The sequence below is a fragment of the Dromaius novaehollandiae genome, chromosome 18 (genome assembly GCF_036370855.1).
Source record: "Dromaius novaehollandiae isolate bDroNov1 chromosome 18, bDroNov1.hap1, whole genome shotgun sequence".
In the NCBI taxonomy this organism is placed as follows: domain Eukaryota; kingdom Metazoa; phylum Chordata; class Aves; order Casuariiformes; family Dromaiidae; genus Dromaius; species Dromaius novaehollandiae.
Window position 1 is genome coordinate 4,649,245 of NC_088115.1, and position 21,581 is coordinate 4,670,825.

A 21,581-nucleotide genomic window follows, 5' to 3' on the forward strand; every position below is an offset into this window, starting at 1 on the left:
TACATTCAATTTAATTTCTACATTTAATTCTTGATTAATTTTTTTTTCTCCTCCTGAAGACATGGAGGACGTTGTTCTCCTCTTTCCAGCTCCCCAGTTTTGCAACTGAAACTAGAAAGACTCAAAAGCTAAGCAAAAGAAGATGCAGCTCGCTTGGTGCTAAGATCACAACCAGGCACCTGGAGATGTTGCTGCTCCTAACACACCACAACCTGAGGGGAGGCATACTGCGTCTCCCCGCGAACCCCACCATGCTGGGAGCAACCGGATGCTTTTCTATGAGAAAGCACAAACTTTCTGTGTTTCTCGGGTAAACAGAACGAGAGGGAATTTGAAAACACGCAGTTGGCGCTACTTGTTCTGCAAGCATTGCTGAGGGCTGGGAGCAGGTGGCGGGCGGCTGTTTCGTGTCCATCACAGCTTAGTAAAATGTGTCAGCATAGCATTCAGCAGCTTTACAGCTCAGCCCATCCCCTTGATATAACTAATGCCCTGGCTGAGCAAAGAGTTTTCACAGCTAAACACCTTTTTTGTTTTGCTTATTTTTTTTTCAAAAGTTGCACTTTTTGAAGACTGTTTTTCTTCATTTTTGGGGATTGTTTTGGCAATGCAGGGCTGGGACTATTAGCATGAAACTCAAAAGAGCTGTGGAAAAGGCCAGGGCTGGGGACCTGGTTACCCCATGCTCTGCCAATGTGCCCGATTCCTGACTGTTGGTGCCCATCTGCTCTTTTGGGCTTCGGGCTGTACAGGACAAAATATGCTGACAGCGGCCACTCCGGCCTTAGCAGAAGGTGCGGAGCCATGTTCACAAGGAGGAGCTATGCTGAGACTGCAACTTGCTTTGCTTGCAGTTCAGAAATGATCTTTAAGCCTCTGTGAAAGCCACATGTCGGTAACGGAAATTAAAGGCCCCTTGATTCTGACATGATAGAACGATTAAAGCCACATTTCTTGGCCTGGGTACCTAACTCAAAATGCAGATATAAGACTTAGATCCCCACAGGTATTCAGATTTCTAATCCCAATTTATGCAGCTAAATTCCTATTGATTTCCCCCAGGTAGGGCCCGAAATACCTTTGTGGGCTGAGATCCAAAGTGTAGGTGTTGTGGTCTAGAAGGGAATACCCAGCTTTGACAATTTGGCCTCAAAATTTTAGCCAGTGAAGGGCGCCTGCCCGCTTTCTATCTGTGGGCTCCTGTTGGGCTGCATTTTCTTGCTGGGGCTTGGTGGGTGGCTGCCTTGTGGGGTGGAGGTCTGGGCTTCCCCATCGCCCTTTTGCACCAAGTGAGACATGATACTAGGCAGTGACTGAGCAGAGAAGGGAACCGAGCCACAAAATGAAGGTGTGGGTCCACACATCAAATCCTACATCTGCCTTGATTTCCTTCCATGCAAGGAGAAGACTGTGTTGACAAATAGAGCATTGAGGCCCTTCATGGCTCTGGGCAAATCCATGTTTGGAAAGCCTGGATCCTGGTGCAGAATGGCTGAACTTCCCCCAAACTGCTGGTCCAGCACACAAGTCATTTCCTCTTCTGGCTTTATAACAGCCACCAAACTCATGGTAGGGCTCTGCTCCAGCCTGAGAGATGCGACTTGTCTCTGAGCATGGACATGCAAAATCCATATGTGAGACACTGCCATGTCTTGATGGGCCCTGCCATTGCAGTGATGCTGAAGATGGACCCAAGCAAACCCTCCCTTCACTGAATGTCCGGGAATTTCAGGTCTCAGATGTGGTCTGTGCCTAGGCTCTGCAGCTGAGCCGACGGTGATCTGAACTAAAACCTAGGTATGAATGCTGTCTGCATCAATGCGTTTCTTGAATCCATCAAGCTACAACAAAATGTGCTCCACAAAGTACTGATACGGCCTGTTGTCCTGTCAACAGCCATCACACCCTTGGCTCAACCAACCTATTGAGGGAACAAGGCTCCAGACAGGCTCTGGGACATGGGAATGGCGGAAGGATTGGTCTGCGCTGCTGGGGGATGGAGGATCTGTTAGGAGAACCAGAGTTGTCCATGCTCTGCACAAGGGGACAACCTCTGGCCTGCAAGGCTAAAGATTCACAGAGCTCCAGGGCTTGAAATCCACCTCATCTCCATGGGGCTGTGCACTTCATCCAAACTGCTCACACTGCAGAAATAAGTCTCCAAACCCAAGAGACAGTTTGTAAGAGAAGCCTTCAAATCCGAAGAGGGCAGCAGTGAACATCTTCAGCATATGGTTGGGAGTATGGAGGAAAAGCCCAAGGAACGGAGGGGACATTCACAGACTGGGAGTCAGCCTTTGGGGAAGAAAGAGCAGAAGCACTGCATTCCCACTGCGTGGCTGAGTGTGGGCTCAGGCAGGTGCTTAGTGCTGTATGGAGAAACTGGTTGGGCTGGGAAGGGAGAGCATTTCTGTAAGCCGTGTTGGTACATCCCAAAGTGCTGGAAGCCATGCTTTAAGAGTCATACAGCTCTCAGCCAAATGTAGTGACTAATATGCTATCTGCCACTGCAGCACCAGGACAGAAAATGATTGCCCCGTGCCAGGGTTAGCTCTGAGAAGTTACTGCAGGGATGCCTCTGGCCCCCAGACTTGTGGACATCTTCCCCAAATGACCATGAAACTCTCTCTCTTTCTCTCGTCACGCCAGCATTGGAGCTGCCCCTTGCTTCTAGCCCAAAGAATTATTTTAATATTTCATCCATCAGTCTCAGTGAATGACTGTTAAATTAATTTTGAAGAGTGCCAGCTCTGCTGGCCCAACATCCTCACTCCAGACTAGCTTCTAACTTATGTCCTTTGCTGACCACGCGTCCCAAGGGAGGAGATGCTCTGGAGTAGCCCTTCCTTTGCACAGGGCGTATAGATGGGATTTAAAGCTATTGCACACGAGGTACTAATGGCAGAAGAACACAGCACTGAGGACTGTCTTGCTCCCAAGCCCACACGCGTTTGGCTCAGGGGCATGCAGCCTGCTGATTGCTTTCAGGTTTCTCCCTGTGTGATGAGCGGCAGGGGCTGTGCTGGGTACAATGTCTCTGGCTCGCAGACCGCACATTGACTGCAAGGAATTGATGCTGCAATTTAATTTTGGCTGGACTCAAGTCAGATGCTTTGTCTCAGAACTGCCTTCTTTAATGTAAAAGCAAGCTTAAGACAGAGAATCCCTCCCAGGTTATTTACTTTAGCAGTGGGATCCTTTCTTCTGTGCTCTGCCCGGCACCCCCTGCAATACCCTTTCCCTGGTCCGGACGTTGAGCAGAGTGGTGGAGTCTGTTATGACTAAGCTGGCTCTTCCTCCCCTGCCTGGCGATGACCCAGCTGATGTGCATAATGCCCTTTGCAAATCTAACACTCAAATCAGGACTCTAGCTTTTGAGGCTGGCTGCGGGACAGCCAGGGCCTCAGGCTGAGCGGCCTCGGGCTGAGCAGCCTCAGCCACCTCCCTGGAAGTGCATCCTGTGCTACCAGCTCCTGGCAGAATTTGCAAGCCTTGGACTTAGGATGAGCTGGGCCTGAGCTGCACGTTATGGGATGTACAAAACTGTCTCAGACTTGCAACAATCCCCTTGTTCTCAGCCTGTGGTCAGGGATCCTGAAGGTCTGGGTCTGCTTCTAGAGGGTCTGTGCTAAGTCCTAATGCAAAGCAAGCCTCTTGTATGGGCCTGCGCTGAGCTGTGTGGCCTTGCAGCTCTACTGGCAATGCTTTTTGGGGCCTGCAATTCAGCAAGGGTTGAAAAGTACTGAGTTGGATATTGGAGCCAGCTTGGCCGGAACATGGGAACATGGGGTGAAGAATGGGCTGTCTGCAAATCCCATGCACGCTCCGGCACATCCGGGCTCTTCTCAAGGGCCAGTTTGCCTGCAGACAGCCTGTGTGTTTGTGGTCGAGTGAAATCAGGGTATTTATGCATCGCTAGACTTGTGTAAGCTTGTGTCCAGAAGGGCTGAATGCAAGGAAAGTTTAGGCTCAAGGCAAGGCTTCGTCCAACATAGTCCCTTATGCTGGGGATGGGACTAAATCCCTCTTGGCTCCTCACTTCATTCTTTACTCCAGACCTTGTTCTCCATCCCCAACCACCTCCTGAGCTGACCCAGGGCTTTCAGCATCAGAATTACAGTCCTGCAACCCTGGAGTGTGGCTAAACCAACCACCACCAAGGAACCCTGTCAGCCCCAACAGCGTGGCGAGGGTTTGTCCCATCACCCGAGACCCAGCCCCTCCACTCTCCAGGTGTCCTTGGAGAGGGTCTGTGACCAAAGGCCTGCTCTCCATGGAAAGGTGGACTAAAGGCCCCAGAGCATCTCCTGGTCTCCAAAGCGATCTCAGGAATGCTTTGCATCAGCACGTGTGTACACGGTGCTCAGGGGCTGTCTCTGCCATTTAGCCTTGAAAACAAGAACAGCTGCCCTGGCTGATGCACTGGCACAGCCACTGTAGGAGCAAACTGTGTCAGCCTTGTATAGGCAGGAAAAATGTGTTAATTTAGGTATTTCCACCATTTTTTTCCCTGTTTTGTAGACCCTAGCATTTCCCCAGGACCCTTCCGGGGAGCACTGAAAACCCCTCGCAAACACCCTTCTACAGGTGACAGGCTGAGTGCCCCAGCACACCCGCTGGCAGGAGCTCTCTGACCTGAGCCAGGCAAACCCGCCTGCTCCTTGCCGCACGCACAGCCCATGCCATCAGCGTGCTGCTGCGTTTAAAGGATCCTCATGAAACAGCCCGTTTCAGAGAGATCCTTATGCAACAGCCAGGCTGCTCTGTAGCTGAATATGGGACTTACTTTTTCCCCTTTGCTAGACAGCGCCAAGGGAAGCGATCACAAAAATATGACTCTGAAACAGGCCAGGCAGCGCCCAGTGCAAAAAGGGAGCCAGATCTGTAGTCCTGCAGGCATTTCCAGCAAGGATAACTGCCATTAACCTCTCCCTTGGAACAAGAAGGTGCAAATGAGCCCACAGTAGCGTCCTTTCTTCTGGCTGAACAAGATTGATTGAAAAACAAATTGGCGCAAATAAAGCATGTAATTAGATTAAAGCCTCTCGCCTGGAGCAGCCAGGATGGAAAGCAGAGGCTGAGCGGTTTGAAGGATTGAGCCCACAGTAGTATTCCCACCTCCACATCTTCCAGCATAGCCAGATGCTCGGATGGCACCAGGTCTTTGGAGTGGGGCCACCAGCGTCCTGCAGGACGCAAACAGGGGCTGCCACCACCTCCCTCCCTCCCCACTGCTGGTGTGGGGGGCTCACGTGTTTTGCCCTCACCTGCTGGTGCTCGCCGGACCCAGGCATCTGGCATGGCCCTGCCTGGCACGGGGGCAGCGCTTGGCCCCAGCACCTCCTGTCCGGAGGCACTCCAAGCCCTGAGGCTCCGGGTCCGGAGGCGCATCTCCAACCCATTCCCTGCAGAAGCAGATCCCCAAGCTTGATGCCGAGGCCATTGCTCAGCCCTCAGAAATGTGCGTGACACGCTGCGCCAGCCCCAACTGCACTTAATCGCTGCTGGACACTTTCCCTTCGGAAACGTACCCCCCAGCCCTCTGCGGCCGGCAGAGCGGCAGCCCCAGACCTGCTCTCCAACTGCTGACGAACTCCAGAATTGCCTTTCGCAGCCTCCCCTGGAGACACAGCCTTGCGGAGAGCTACAGTCGACATGATTAAATGCGTTAATAGGAAACCATCTGTCTTCAGTAGTATGGGCCACCCTATAAATCCCGGGGCTGACAGCAGCTCCCCAGCTGAGCGGGCTGTGCGCTGGACCAGTGCAGTAAAGCGTTGTGCGGGTGCATGGGCAGGATGTGACCAGAGCTGGGAGCAAATCCGGCTTTCTGCTCTGGGAGGAATGCAATTGAGAGCTGGTGCTGGGGGTAAATTTTGCTGAGAAACAGCCATTTCCCGGGAAAGGGAGAGACCCAGTTCGTTTTCTTTCAAACTCATTAAAATGTTTTGTGTACCAGATTTCACAGTGACGCTGGGCTTGCAAGTCCGAAGCTCCTGCCTTGGCCGCAGTACCCAGGATTTGTGAGCACGGTCCCCAGCATCAGCAGTCATCTCTGAGCCAGGAGCCCTGCTGTCCCCAACGCTGTCCTCATGGCACAGCTGCTGTGCCAGAGGCCAGCACAGTCCCAGTGGTGGCAGTGTCCCAGAGCTGGGCACACGGGGAGGTAGAGATGCAGGGATGTGGGAAGGCCCAAGATGGGACTGTAAGAACTCAATGCAGCCGTGCAGGAAGCATATCTGCATCTTTGTTTTTCCTTTCTCTTTTCCCCCTTTACAGAATTTGTGGAATATTTTGAAGTGGCCAGAAGTTTCTTCACTGGAAACCCCTCACCTCGCCCCTTCATTGTGCTCTAGGCCATTCACTGTGGATCACCGTGAAAAAAACTTCTTTTCAGAAGCAAGCTGGGTACTGCGGCCAATCAATCAGTCAATCAATCACTCAGTCAATCCATCATTCGCTTACAGACTGAGACAAGCAGGAGAATACCCTTGCAGGACAGAATTAATTACTCATTCGGCCTGGTACAAAGCTAGAGGCACCCAGACTGAGCCCAGACTTCCACCCGGGTGACCGGAGTGAGAATTTAGCCTCCCGATTGTACCGCAGACAGCTGTGGAGACCTCTAGTCCATCTGCAGGATGCTTTTGGCTCTTTCATTGTTCAGAGCGCTTCCTCGGAGTGAGGAGCTGTGATTCTCCCCCTGCCAGGGCGGAGTCCCCCCTCTCCATACCGTGCCTCTTTCCGGGCTCTGGGAACATCCTTGCTGAGATAGAGCAGGCAAGGAGTGTACTCTGAGCCCAGCCGGCAAGGCGCGAGCAGCTGGTGAGCCCTTTGGCTAGGAGGTGAGCATTTCCAAGCCCCGTGCAGAGCTCCGGCCAATCCCTCGCTCTGCTGATCTGCTCCAGATGTGCGAGCACAAACACAAGCATGCACACGCGCACACACACACACACACAGACACAGAGTCCTTTCCAGCTAATATCAGAGGCAGGTGATGATCAAGGCACGTTGCTACTTGAAATCTTAATAACCTAAGGCTAACCAGCACTCTGCTTGCAATTCTGCAAAGTTAATTTTGTGATTTCCTTAGTTGGTCTGGAGACAAATCTAGTTTGAAATCAGATATGTCTTCAGGCTTTTCCTTTTTTTCCAATACATATTGGCTGGAAAAAACCAAACTCTCTTTCAGGTCTTTTGAAGGTTTTTTCTGCACTAAATTTGCAAGGTGTTAGGATAGGGTTTTCTTTTTTTCTCTTGATTTGCCTCTGCTAAAGCAGATCTGCCCAAAGAATAGCCTCTTACAGTAACACACTTTCTTGCATTATACCCAAGCGTACCCACAAGTAGCAAAAGAATCATTTCAAAAAAGTGCCTGGGGCCAGATAGGGTAAAAGGTTCAGCTGAAAAGCCCCACCGTGGAGCATCCTTACGTGTTATCCCATTAAAGTCAAAGGGACTGTCATGTGTCTGGGGCTTGGCTCCATGCGGACAGTGTATCCTGAGGCAGATGTGCCAAGCCTTACCCTATACTCCCAGCTTTCTTGATGCAGTAAAGGCTGTTTCAGACTCTTGCAGAACATTTACCTCTTCCCAGCAGGCTGGAAAGACAGGGCTAAGCTTGCAGAGAGACCAGTCATGCAACTCTTCTTCCCCACAGGTAAAAGCAACCCTTACTCTGCCTTGATGGGCAGCTCACATGTCCAGTGGGCAAATTTTCCAGGTCTCTTTGCATCCTGGAAAATCCCATGATTAGGTCCCTTGAACAAGAAGGGCAATCCAGGCTTTGGGGGACCTGGCTACTGTGGCAGGTTCCCAGCCTCTCTGCCTCTGTCCACAGAGGAGACCAACAGCTTGTGGCTGCACCATTTTCCTTTTCACCAACTGTGTAATGGAGAGTTCGGGTGGTAATTGCTTCCTTAAGCCCTTTGAGAGCAGCTGGGAGCCCTCCTAAGAGCCCAAGAGTTTGCACACCCTTGGCTGAGCACAGACCGATGAGCTGGATCCTTGCTGGCCAGACCAAAGCCAACCACTGCTTCTGCCCCTGTGGACTCAACACCATGGGGCCAGCAAGAGTTTGACCACTGACTTCACGAAGCGATGGAGTTGGTCCAGCGATTTAGCTAACTGTTGAAGAAGGGGCCCCAGAGCAGCAGCCCGGCTCTGCTGGGGCTAGAGTTCGGCCCCATGTCCCATCCCGCCTGGAGGTGCTGTGCAGTACCAGTGCACCTTCTGCACACTGTCATTTTCCAAGCAAGCCTTGCACCCCTCACAGATGTTGTAGAGGCAGCTGGCTGCTCACGTGGTGTTGACTCCTTGTTTCCAGCTGCTACTTCTCATTAAAAGGAGCTATGTTACATTTAATCCTTTCCTAATGTCACTTTTCCCTTGAAGTTGTTGCTGCAGTCATGACCACAGTGTTTATAAGACCATGTACAAGGGCATAAGTGGTCCACAGCCTCTGTTTGGGAGTGGAGATGTTGAACCAAAAGGACCATGTTCTCACAGGAACAGATGCGTATAAACTGGCCAGTAGGCTGGAAATAGGGAGGTGGCTTCTACTTGCCAGAGCCATGAAATTCAAGCAGAGCCTCCCATGCAGTGGGAGCAAATGATTCAACCCATCTTCAAATGGTGCTTGATGAAGTTATGCCCAGGTGAGGTGAACATCTGTGGCAGCAGGCCTGAAGGACGTAGGAGGTTCCTTTCTTGCTTTGTCCTGCTACAAGGACTGCTGTGAATCTGTGACCATCCTATGACAATCTTCATTTTGCCATCCTGCCATGGGACCAGACCAGTCTCAGGGAGTGTTTCTACTGCAGGCCCCAGTGACAGCCCCTGGGGGCATGGGAGTATCTAGGATCAGTGGATTCTTTGTGCTCCAGCCTTGCATCGTCCCATTTCATCTAAAATTAAGCCCTCCGATCTTCACCCAAATGGAAAAACAACCCTTTTTGAGGGGCAGACCCAGTCTAGCTACCAGAGCATGATGCTGTCCATGATGACAGCCTGTGCCATCTGGTCCTTTGGCAAGTGCAGAGACAGGAATGTCGAGTCATCAGAGAGCCTGATATTCCCCATTCTCAGCTCCCGCTGGAGGCATCCAGTTCAAACTTGGAAATTTCACCCCAAAGCTCAAGTCTTTAAGTTGCAAAAAGCCAGCTACCACCCGGGAAGGATGTGCTGCCTACAGCTCTCCCATGGGAGGGAGAAGGGATGTAAAGGTAGAAGTGAAGCTGAGAAGTGGGTGCAGGGTGGCAGAGGGGCCAGCGAGCACCGGTGAGATTGCAGGGGCATGGGGGGAGGTTTGCGTCTTGCTGCAGGGAGTGAAATGCATGTTTGCGTGCACATAGGGAAGTGGCATGCAGGGAAGGACTGGGAGGCACAGGGTGGTGGCAGTGGGGAGCTGTCTCCCGATGTTGGTGGGTGCCCACGTACACCCCATCCGCTGGCCTGTCCTGGATGCTCCTGTGCTCCCTGGCAATGTGTGGCACAGCAGCAGGAGCTCAGCATGATGACGGTGCTCAGCAAGTCCTGGGTCTTGCCTTTCTCTGCTCTTCGGAGGCTGCCCACAGCAGGCCAGGTTAGCGCAGGATCTGGATGGAGATCCTCTCTCCATCCAGAGAAAGGATCCATCTACTCCTTGGAGAAAGGATGTTTTCAAGTGAATGTTTTCTACTATTTCCTATAAAGTTTTTATTTTCCCGGACTGAAGCCATAACCTTTGTGTGTGTTTTTTCCAAGTGAGACACACAGGCAGGAACAGTCTTGAAAGGCTCAGACAGCCTGCGGGATTTGTGTTTTTTTTTTCCTTGAGACAATTTCCGATTGTTCCAAAACAGAGACCCAGCTGCCCATCTCCCTTCTCTGAGCCACTTCCGGAAGGTATTAATCATGCTTGCATACCACAGCATCTAGTGCTGGGCCCTGATCCACTTCTGTGTTGGATTGCCTGTAAACTTTGGGAAAGTTGCGACTTGGAGCCAAGTTTTTTACAGGTCTGCCTTCCTCCAAGGGCTGTGTGGTGCTCCCCATGGCTGAGCAGTGAGGCCACAACTCAAATATTTTTCGGAACTAGTGGTGGTCAACAGGCTGCGGCAATCCCGGGGCCTGCTAATGCCCTGCAGCTTCACTAAGAGTGGCTTTTTTATTCCTTGCTCTCACATCCTGCCTCTTCCTTACCAGCCATGAACAAAAGGGCCCAGACAACACCTTGAGCCCAAACATCTTTTGGAAAGTTCAGATCTGGTCTTGAAACTAAGGAGGCTTATTTCCAGGGGAAAATCATGTAAAGTTGCATCAATCCAATCACCTGTTTCTATTTAAACCCACTAGCTGAAATCATCCACCTAAGACAATCTTTTCCAAAACAATCTGGACTAGATTCAGATAAGAAAATAACTGACTGGCAGGTTTGTAAACCTTCTCCCACACTGTTATTTCTGCCCTTTTGCTGTGCCCCTTTCTCATCTCTGAATGGGGCCAGAAAAGGACTGGATGTTTAGAAGTGCTTTCCTAGCCTGGCCACAAAAGTAAGAAGCACCCCCACCTCTTCATCCTCAAAGCTCTTGGCATGGTAGAGCTTGAATGCATTTCATCTAAACAATTCGGTTTTGGACAGTTTCCCCAAATTGATTTGGACCTCTCAGGGCTAAATGGAGCCAGGCAGGACCCCCCACACCAAAGTCAACGTTATTCCACCCACTTGTACCAAGGCCAGCTTTGGCCCATGCTTTTTTGAAATTTACCCCTCATTGTCTTAGATCATTGGTGACGCTAATTCATTTCTTGGCGAGGAAAGTGTTTTCTGTCATGCTTAGCTACAAACAAAGGAAATAAAGAAGCATCTTTCCCAGAACTGGTTGCATCCAAAGTCTCTTGCTAATGTCTTTCTGGATTTCCATCCTTATAAGCCATTGCTGTCGTATCGTGGGGGCTCTGGCTGCTCCTCCAGCAGCTGCCTTCATCAGGGGCACCAATTTAACAGTTGCCTAGGAAATACCAGGAATTTCTACAGGATGCTGCAGGGTGATGGTGGGAGCTGGGCGACGCTGAGACCTGGGGCTGTCTGATACTTTGGCCAACACTCCAAAGGGAAGGCATAAAATATAGAAGGTTTCAAGCTCCCTGGACAAAACGCTGCTTAAAAAGTCCAATAAAAATCACTGCAAGAAGAATTATTATCAGGCGCTGTGAGACGATGGGCCCATCAGATTGTTCAGTTTGGCTGAACCTCCACTGGGCTTTTAAAGACAGAGCGCCACACGTTGTGAGCGGCTCTCGGAAAGATGGATTGGCCTACTGTAACTGATCCAGGCAGGGAATGGGGAAATCCTGCCTTCAAACAATGCAGGAATCCAAGAAACACTGTCGAGTCATTTTTCATCGCTCTGAGGTTGTCAGGACTCTTGGTTTGCTCCCAGTCCACATATAACCCTCTCTTAGCTTCTAACAAGGCATCCCTTTGCTAAAGCCTCTAGTCCTTCTAAGACTTTTCTGATTACTGGCTTTAAGCAAATCCAGGAAAATAGGCAGAGGATGCAGAGTTACAGCTGCAGGAACTTGGTCCTTTATAGATGGACCTTTCACTGCAAAGACCTTCGAGGGCTGAGGGAGAGGAAGGCCGCATCTCTGCTAGCAGCGCAGGGAAGAAACGGCAGCTCCTTAGCAAGGCTGGTAGGTGTTTCAAGTATCTAACCAAGGCCATGGTCAAATTTAGAGGCACTGGGTTACCCCCAACCTGACCGATGCACCTCTGAATCCCTCTAACCATCCCTATTGGCATTCTCCATGCGTCTTCCAAGCAGAGGGTAGCTGGATGTACCATGAGGACCATGTTGCAGTAGCTAGGGTGCTGCTACAGGATTCTGAAGAGATGCACTGAACCAGTCCAGTCCCTCTACTCTGCTCCATCCGTCAGACTGCCAGGGTATTCACAAAAAGGCAGGTTATCAGCACTTTGGGGACAATTTACAATACCAACCTACCCGCTACATATGGTGACGCCCTCTCTGGAGGACCTAGCTCTCTCCTCCAACTGCGCAGAGACCAGCTCTTCACTGAAGTGTCCATGTTCAGTGCCCAAAATAGGCTTTGCACCCTCTCGCCCTGCTCAAGGGTCCTCCTAGCTCTGTGCTCTGGCCTCGCTCAGCCTGAGTGCTCTGCACCATGGCAAGGTCCTGCTCACTGGCTCGCTGAGGGGCCATGGGGGCAATTAGCCCAGCCCCGGCCCCCACCCCATCTGCAGCAGCACTTGGCACCGAGCTCGTGGCAGTGACTCTCAGCCTGGGGCTCCCGCAGGTCACACTGCCACAGCACATCAGCTCAGGGCAGGCACTGACGACTGCTGTAGCCAATTGAGGTGGCACGTGGAATTTAGGATGGCCGAATGCAATTACCCTAGTTGGCATTTGCCCAGGACAGTGCAAGGAGTTCACAGAAAGGAGCTGTTTTTCCCCAGCTTTGTTGGTAACCAAAAGCAGGACACAGGCTGGGAGATGTGTGTCACCCGCAAACCACTCCTCACCCCGTGAATTGTGGAGGGAGCAGGGCTGGGGGCTTCTGCAGAATTTTGCTTTCAAGCCGGGATGTTGGCTGGTAGATGTGGATAAATACCGCTTCCTCCAAGCCCTCCGCCTGCATTCAGACCCTGCTCATGGACATGCTCTGGGAAGATGTGAGAGGACATGGGGACTGGCAGGAAAAGAGACTGTGAATAAATAACAGAGAATCTCCTCAGAAAGGCCCTTTTGGACTCATGAATAGGAATACGTCCAGAAGAAATGAGCTCCCAACAGGAGCAAAAAGACATCAGGGGCTCTCTGTGGCCAGTTCAAACACAGGGAGTTTGCTCAAGCGTTACCTCGTGACACCAGCTCCGAGCAGTTGGCAGGCAGCTTAGCGTGGCAATCTGCATGCAAAGCTAACCTGAGGGGTCATTCAGATGACGATGACAGGACAAAAGATCAGTTTACTCCCTCACAAATGCACCCTATGCCCCACAAGCCTGACCTCAACCCAGAGAAGTGATGGCTCAAGCCTGGCACTACCTTAGTGAACGGCCTGGGCAACCACACTGGGTGGGATGTGCCCTGGTCCCTGTCCCTTTCCTCCTGGAGCAGGAAGGAGTCCATGGAAAGGGGACTTCGCCAAGGACCAGAGACACCCAGCAATGACTTGGAAAAGTCAACATCCCCTCCACACCCCTAACGACCTGTCTTTCTCACCTTGCCTTTCCCCCATGCTTGCAAGTGGAAGAACAGGACTCTTTGGGTGGCTGGGACCTCTATTATACCAACCCACACCATTGTGTAATATGCATCTACGTAAAATGAGGTTCTGGCTAAGAGCTCCCTGGTCTGAATGCCTGGTCCTGGTTCTGCTCTTGGGAACCAGCCATGGTGTGACCATGGACCACTCAAGGGTTACATGGTAGCTCCACACACATGGAGTTTGCTCTCAAGAGCTAAGGTCCTAGCAGAAGTGGCTGTGAGAAGCCATGGCTGCATATTCTCAGTTGCCAAACATCCACATTTGTTGGTAGGACCCATGATAGACCCACTGGTGTTCTGGTGTGAGAGGTCTGCTCTGCCATCCCGGCGATATATTGGGAACAGTTTGGGTTGGGGAGTCTGTGGGGGTGGAGAACAGACAGATCCTGGCGTGGAACATAAGCTCTTAGTGTTCCCATGCCATAAGACAGAACATTTATTCTGCAAGTCACTGCTAGATAGCAGGATCCTGTGATCAGCAAAATCCCAGTCAGAGACATGCTGGCTAGGAGCAGATTGTTGGTGCGAGTTTTTGAGTGCCTTCCTGTGCTTCAGGTCACTGAAGACACTTTGAGAAGCACACACAAAATAATAGGCACAATTCCTAGGCTGCAAGATGTTCCTTGCTCCTACCAACCCAAGAGATGATATCAAAATACAGAGTTGTTCCTGCTGTGTCTATGAGAGGCAGAACTTGGCATTTAAAGCAGTCCTACAGAAAAATCTGGGCTTTATCTTCCCATGACACCGGGGACTAAAGTCCTTGTCCCTTTGCTTCCCAGGTTTCCCATCCCGAGAAGAGTTCCTGAGCATACAGCAATGCATGCAGCTTGTGTGAAAAGCCCTGCCATGGGGGCAAGCACTTGAGTCCAATTCAAGGTGACATCCATCACTTTTAGTATAAAATCATTAATTTATGAACCCTCCTACACTGGTGAGACAGAAGTAAACAACGTTTACTCCCTGTGTCCTTCACAGACATGGCACTGTTCAAATACCACAGGAATCTGCAAGCAGCTGGACAGGATAAGTTGCTGTGCCTGGTTTCCCCAGGCCTTCTGGCTCATACTATCATCACCTGTTCAGACTTGCCAGACCTTGAGGGAATTGTGTACAGGCCTCTGGAAAGTCCCTCTGCGACATGAAGAGGGCAGGTATTGGCCCCTTTGGGGGTGTAAATCAGAAAGAGAGGAAGAGGAAGAACTGGTCTAACCGTGGTGGTAGAGATGGGGTGTAGGAAGAGACACCTTGGGCCCTGTGTCAGCATTACACCGGTAATTTCTGGTGCAAGGACAAAAGGAGAGGAAGACGGGATGACACATGCACCCTGACATGCCAAAGCTTGCTCAGGACAGTCCTCTGTACTGCAGCTTGCACAAAGCTGGTGATCCAAGTCTGTCTGGCCTGCACTGCTATCCCCAAGCTGCAGCCCCTGAAACGCTGCTGCAGGCGCCTGGGCCTCCTGTGCCAAGCTAGGATGCTTCCCCTTGCTGTTACGGTCACTGGCTTTGAGATAGCACTGAGCACATTGGCCACAAGCTAGGCCACTAAGCAAAACTGTGTCCCATCCTCTCAGGACATGCAAAACTAGCCATGAGACACATGTTTCTTATAACACACAAAGGCCATATCAGCATCTAGGAGCTTGCTTAGCATATGAAATCCATGAATCTAGGAAAAAAAAAAAAAGGCTCATGTGCGTTTCCAATCCAAAATGGTCTTGGGAGTTAAGGAAGGGGATACCCGGGATGAAAAACCCCGATCTTTGCAGCGCTATAGTTCGGCAGGACCACGACCCTGGGGGAGTGGGCTGCTCTGAGCCCTTCTCTCCCAAGCCATGTTTGTATCTACATGCCCATCAGTCTGAGCTGCCCAGCCTCTGCAGGCCTGCAAGCTTGCAAGCTACACTTGTTTTTTTTTGTTCTCTGTTCAGGAATCTTCAGTTCTCCAGTCCCTGTCCCACAAGAAATACTCAGCTGAACTGTTCTCTAACTCTCATAGGGCACTTCTGCCTGAGAAGAAAACCATTAAAGTTTGATAATCAACCACTGCTCTCAATCCAGAAGGTATATGGCAGGACCTGTCAATTCACATCTGATTTTCTTTACCTGAACACAGTTTGTCATGCCGTGATTTCATACACGAACCAGGACTCACAAGCCAAGCAAGCTTTCCCCATGCCATCTCCTGCTCTCCAGACTGGGCTGAAGCAAAGTATCGCTCCTGTTGCTGCACAACAACCAGCCTCGCCACTGCAATGCCAGAAAGAACAGCACGCCTGGTACCAGCGGAAAGGCACTGTGAACACAAAGGCTGGTCTTGAGTTCTTACCTCTTTCCCATCAAGTGTTGATCCCACTTTGGGTAACTTCTGAGTGCTTATAGCTTTATCTACCTCTGGAAAAATCTTTCTGCATCTTCTCTACACTCTCACTTGCTCCTAGAAGCACCCATCTCTCCGGATGCTGCACACTTGTTTTGAAGACTTGGACATTTTGGAAGCAAGAGGTATCCACTTATCCCAGTACAGGCAACGGAGTATGCATATTAATTTAATGTATTTTTCATCTCAAAAGATGATCACTCAGAAGATATTTACCCTCAAGGCACTGTGAAGAAGCTTTAAAAGCAGAGACAACATACCTGCAGGTTCTTCTGTGCTGCTGGCTGCAGTGGTAGGAGGAGCAGCAGGGATCTCTGTGCAGGAAAGGACAAAGCAGGCAGAAAAGGAGAAAATATAAAAGAAGGTGTTATTCCGGATCCCAAGAACCCGGGCCACACATACACCACACTTGCTCTTCCTAACTACGTCTACAATCAAGGTGTGACTGTAGTCTTGCAAGAACCTCAGAAAACTGCACAAACTTCCACGCTAGACATACACATACTGGAGACCTGTGCCTCCCAAGTAGGTCTGGAGAATGGTATTTTATACCAAAAACTGTGGCTTGTGGCTAAAAATAACAGCAGTGTGGCTAGGTGACTCCATATTTCTCCAGCTACTATGATACAGCTAGCCAGCTGACTGATGTGGTGCCGGATCCAGCAAATGCTGGGGTGTACACTTACAGCCCACCGCAGCTGCTAAATCAAATTGTTTAGTTTATACCCCACGGTGATGGTGTGCTCTTGCAGGGGTTTGGAGGGTGCACAAGCCAGGCAGTGCAGTACAACTGATGGCTGCGAAGTGTCCAGCCCCAGTGGGAAACAGGAAAAGGGAACGTTGCTGCTCTGTGCTATCCTGGGGTGTCCCTCCCTTACAGCTGGTGTTTCCATTCACGTCTGAGGAAGTGCTATCTACATCCCACTCCTTTTGCTTGAGATTGGATGCAAGTAAAGTATTGCATCTATTCTCTGGGACAGAAATGTTATCTCCCACATTTAAGGGAAATGCAAATATATCTGCTGCCAATGCAATGACCCCTGGCTTTGATTTTGGACGGGCTTTGTATACAGAGCTGAAGCCACATAATGTTCTGGATCTTCATGACCAAGTGTGACTGCGTTTGTTGATGTCAAAAGGATGGGCTGCAGATGGAGAACATTATATGGTCCCAACTTCAGCAAGATGATCTATTTTTCCCCAGTGCACATATGCAGCTCTCATTAATGACATCTTTTGCATATTCAGGGATCAAAGCTGCGATTTCTGTGCATCCATGGGAAACTGGGTGGGGGAACAGCCTCCTTGTCTGATTTTGAAAGTGGAATTTAGCCATGGGAGAATCACAGCAGCTGGCGGTCAGGGTCTGCCTCTGTCTGTGCTCGTGGCTCCCTCAGGAACCCACCCAGTCACAGAGGCATGGCCTGCTCAGGTCTGTCTGCATTGCAGACTGCGACTTATATGGGTGCAGCCCAGTTGGTGTTAGACTGCTTTTTGTGTTGCTCACTCTCATGCAGTTCAAGCCGGGTGGCAAGCCCTCGTGAGATGCCTGCTCTGTAATTTGGTGGTAGCTGAACAGCCAGCCCAGCCACGCCAAAGCTGACGGCTTAATGGGTGCTCCCGCCTGCCAGTGTGGGCTGCAGTGCAGGCAGACCCGACATGCAGTCTTGCTCATTCCCTACGAGGTGATTTTTATGTGGCCGTAAGTCTCCTGAACAGGGAAAATATAAGCAATGGTAAGTCAGAGAGTAACTGTGCTCTTGCTGCAAAGGTGGATGGACTCATGCTTTGTATGTTTTATCAGCACTCTCCTACTCCCAGATGTGATAGCAGTGTGGATACGGGTGGAAAGCAAGTGCCCTCTGCTATACGTGTATAAAATATATATATGTGTGTGAGTGTGTGTGTGTGTATGTGTGTGAACTACACATACACCCACATAGAATATGCTGACTGACATTTCTTGAGGATGAAAATGTACTTTTTTTCTTTTTCTTTTTCTTTTTCTGATGAGCAAATCATGATAGGCTCATTTTAACTGCATTGGCCTCATATAGTCAGCATCAAACTCCCAAGATTGTGCCATGACTTTATAGGCAGGCTACAGCATTAAAGTTCTTTGAAGCACATTTCTATCAAAAGCTTTGGCCTCTTGAAAAAGCTATTTTATAGTGACAAAGAATTGAACCTACTAACAAGAAAAAAATTCCTGTAGGAGCAAGAGTGCAAGGGCTGAGAGCTGTGGGGCAGCAGCATCTCGCGCGGGTGCCAGGCAGGCGGCGGGATCCCGACCTTCTCCCCATGCAGGGCAGTGCTGCCAGGCTCTCACGCCGGCGTGCGGCCTCGAGCCCGCTGATTTGGCAGCTGGCATGAGCACAGCCTCACTCCGAACGCCTGGTTTGATCGTGTTGAAATCCTGTGTCTGTCTTTATTTAGTGCAATGAATCCCAAGGGAGGTGATGCAAGGAACAATTTACCCTCTGATTTACCATGGCCCTGGGGGAGCGATTAATGATAAACCTTTGCGCATACTTGCTGCAAAGCATACCGGAGCCATGACTGTAGCATCTTGGGGAAACAAGCATCTGGTTTGAGCTCTTGCCGTCCCATTGCGACATGGGGAAGAATGAATCTCAAGTGACCAAAAACCACCGTGGAATGTGTGTTTGCTTCAGTAAGAGAAGGTGGAGAAAGGCTATCTACCCCACAATTTGGCAACGGCCGCCCTGCGAGGCAGACACTGGGGGTGGACAGTGCTGGAAGTGATCGTGGGTTCCTGGCAAAGACTTGATTCTTTTAACCTTCACCTTTCTTTTCCTGCTGGGCCTTTTTTCCCGTCTTAACAGCAGCAAGGCAGCCTTGGCAGGGAGCAGCCCTAGCTTCCCAGCCTGCCTCGTGCGCTGTAATTTTGATGCATCGTTTCGGTGAGGCAGGTGGAGAAGTCTAGCGCGATATGCATGAGCCCCTGAACGAGCCAACAACAGCAAAAGCAGCAGGCACGGAGAGGAGCGCTCGGCTAAAGCGTGTTTTGCCCAGGCATCAAATGCTCAGCAGGATGGGCTGAGTGGATTTGAAAGGGGTCAAATGGGGACGTGGAGTTTTGCAGAGGAAAATGTGGTGGTGGAGGGACTTTGGGAGCTGCGCCTGGTGCTTGTTGCTGTTGTTTTAAGAGCAGATGGCAAAAGCAATCTTGAGAAGGCAAACTAAAAAGCAAAACTAAGGAACCAAGCAGTAAAACGGCCCGTGCTTCTGGCTGGATTGTGTGAGTGTAAAGCGCCAGTTAGCAACCTAGGTGCTACCGACTGCGTTGTTATGACAGCGGCTCAATCAGACCAGCAGTTTTTCGGATTTGAGCTAGGTGCCATTGCAGCATAGCCTGATTTTGGAAAGAAAATCTGCTTGTAGTGATTTGCTGCAGGATCCGGACCTGATATGGTACCACAAAGCAAAAGTGCTCTCCAGGCACCTCTGTGGTCTGCAAAGTGAAATCACAGATTTCTTGAGGATTACCAGCAAATTTGGCTGTAGATGCACTCACACAACCTACCCAGCATGACAAATGAGCCACATGGAAGCCAGGGTTGTATTTTGGATGTGTATGTGCCCATTTTTGCCAGTGCGGCCGGCTGGGATTCCCAGAGAGCTCCTTCCCCTGCGCGTTAGCCGTTGGCACATACACAGCCCGGGGTTAGCAGTCGCTCAGCCCAGCGGGCAGCAGCTGAGCACGTGTGCGTTGCTCTTGTGGGTTGTGTTAAAGGTTAATTCCACTATGCTACAGACACGGAAAAAGCGGTCCACGTACTTATGCAGGGGGCAATGGGCGATCGGCTTTGCTGGTAGCCTTTGGCACATCGATTGCACGTGATGCCCGTCACGCCGTCCTTACAGGGACACTGGCCTGTGGTTTGGTTACAGGTTTGGCCCGCAGCGCCCACGGGGTGGCAATCGCATTCTGTGGGGGGAACACACAACGAGAGGGTCAGCGCGGGAGACGAGAGCAAAAGCCAACGACGCGGCGGCGGCTCGCAGTGGGGAGGGTGAGCTGTGCCGGGCTGCTGCCGAGCGTGAGGTGGCTGCTCCGGCAGCTCCGGCTCCACCTTCTCCATGAACGTGTCCTCCAGCCAGCAGTCGCACTCTCCTGAAAAAAAGTGGTATTTGGCAGAGGGGGGTTCAACAGCCACCACTTGGGTGGAGAGGTGATGGGAGTGGCCCAGCTGCAGTTGATCTGCAGAGACAGTAGCGGGAGTGGGAACATATTTCTTGGGCGTTACTCCTTCCTCTGGTGGCCCAAAACTGCCTGTCTGAGCTGGGGTGGCAACGTGGGGTGTCTGAGGCTTTGCTCTGAGGACACCCCACCATGGCTGCTGCAACGGCAGCATCCCAAAAGTGCTGGGAAAGAGGTCACAGGACTTCAGGAGTGAGGGGAGCAGGCAAAGCAGCAGCGTGGCAGGACTCAGCGAGCCGCGGAGCCCACAGCGGAGCCCCTGCTCCCGGCTGGCTGCGACTCCCCCGCGCACTCCCTGGACTGGTGTCGGGGCGAAAGGAAGAGGTGCAGAATCAAGGAGTGTTTCAGAGCAAGAGATCTCAGGCAGGAAGCAATTGCTTTCAGGGACGTTCTGAATTCATTTCACGTCCAATATGAAAAACCTCTTTTCAGTGCTGTTGCTCGAGCCCTTTCCCTGCTGAGCAGCATCCCTGGCAGCTGGCGGTGAGGGCGCAGGAAGGAAATGCCCTTGTGGGTTGCAAGCAGCCTGGAGGACCTGCTGTTCCCGGCCAGATGGATAGAGGCTTGACTGCGGAGCTGGGCAGATGTGAAGGGTTTGGCAGGGGATGTAAATACTGCACTTGAAATCATTCACCATCTCATTTCCCACAGTGGGACTTACCGGCGCAGCTGTTTGTTAAAATAAAAAATAAATTAAAAAAAAGCATCAGGGCCTGTTATCATCACTGCTCCAAAAGGATTATGGCCTCGCACATTTGTTAACAGCCCTGATTTCTAAGAGCTGCGAGCTCTGTGCCAGACTGTGGTCTGCCCCTGCTGAGCTGTGGCAGGGAAAGGCAAGAAAGCTTCCTTTTCTTCTGCAGCATCCTCAGGACGGAGCCAGCCAAAACCCTGCCTGGGGAGCACTGATTCCTCTCTGCCTGAATCCCTCGTGGATGCTGTCTGCCAAAAAGAGGATTTGGGGGCAAAGCTGCCCCCCTTCCTTGCTGAAGACTGAATGGGCATGGAAGGGGGCTGGTCTGCAGGCAGGAGACCTGCCTGAGGGCCTCCAGGGGCTCCAGCTGCTGGCTCTGGCTTTCAGACACCCCAAAATCCCCCTGTGGGAGCGTGTTGCTCCAATGAGGGTTGGCGCTGAGGGCCTGCACACTCCTGAGATGCTTGGTCTGGGTCTGAGACACGTTGCATCTGTCCTATTTGGGAACAGCATCTCATATCCAGCAGTTCCTTTGTGCCTGGTGCTGAAGATCAGAAGTTGCTCTGCATCTTTTGGTATTTCCCTGACCAGCTGGACCAGAACCATGTACCACCACCCATCAAAATGCCTCAGGCAGCTGGGAACACATCTCTTGGAAGCTCTGTCACTGAACGAGGGGCCCAGGAGGCAGAGGGCTGGGTGATGGTGGGGAGATAGGGAAGAGGAGTGGATTTCTCACTGGGACATGGATACGTCCCTCGAGGCATCCATGCAAACATGCATTGGGGTGCCATGTTGGGCCTCATTGCCCTGCTAGCTGCAGGCTTGTGCTCACCCCTGCCAGCACCCGCTGTGCAAGGCTCTCCCTTCTCCCCAGGAAAGTGTGTGGCTCAACCGAAGGCCTGCTGTTGTGTGCCAAGGACTGGTGTTTCCAACCATCCTGAAAGGCAAGTGGTGGGAAAAAATTTGCAACTGAAGAGATTTGCAGCCAGGAGAGTGTGGCTGAACT

General features: G+C 51.2%; 1 protein-coding gene across 1 annotated transcript in view; it reads right to left on the reverse strand.

Moving 5' to 3' along the window:
- Positions 1-21,581, reverse strand: part of NTN1 (netrin 1) — a 121,913-nt gene that overhangs the window by 21,334 nt on the left and 78,998 nt on the right. Inside the window, exons 3-4 of the mRNA XM_026120599.2 lie at positions 19,456-19,605; positions 15,914-15,967 (exon numbers count right to left, since the gene is read on the reverse strand). Coding sequence (XP_025976384.2) covers positions 15,914-15,967; positions 19,456-19,605 — 204 coding nt within the window. The remainder of the gene's footprint in view (positions 1-15,913; positions 15,968-19,455; positions 19,606-21,581) is intronic.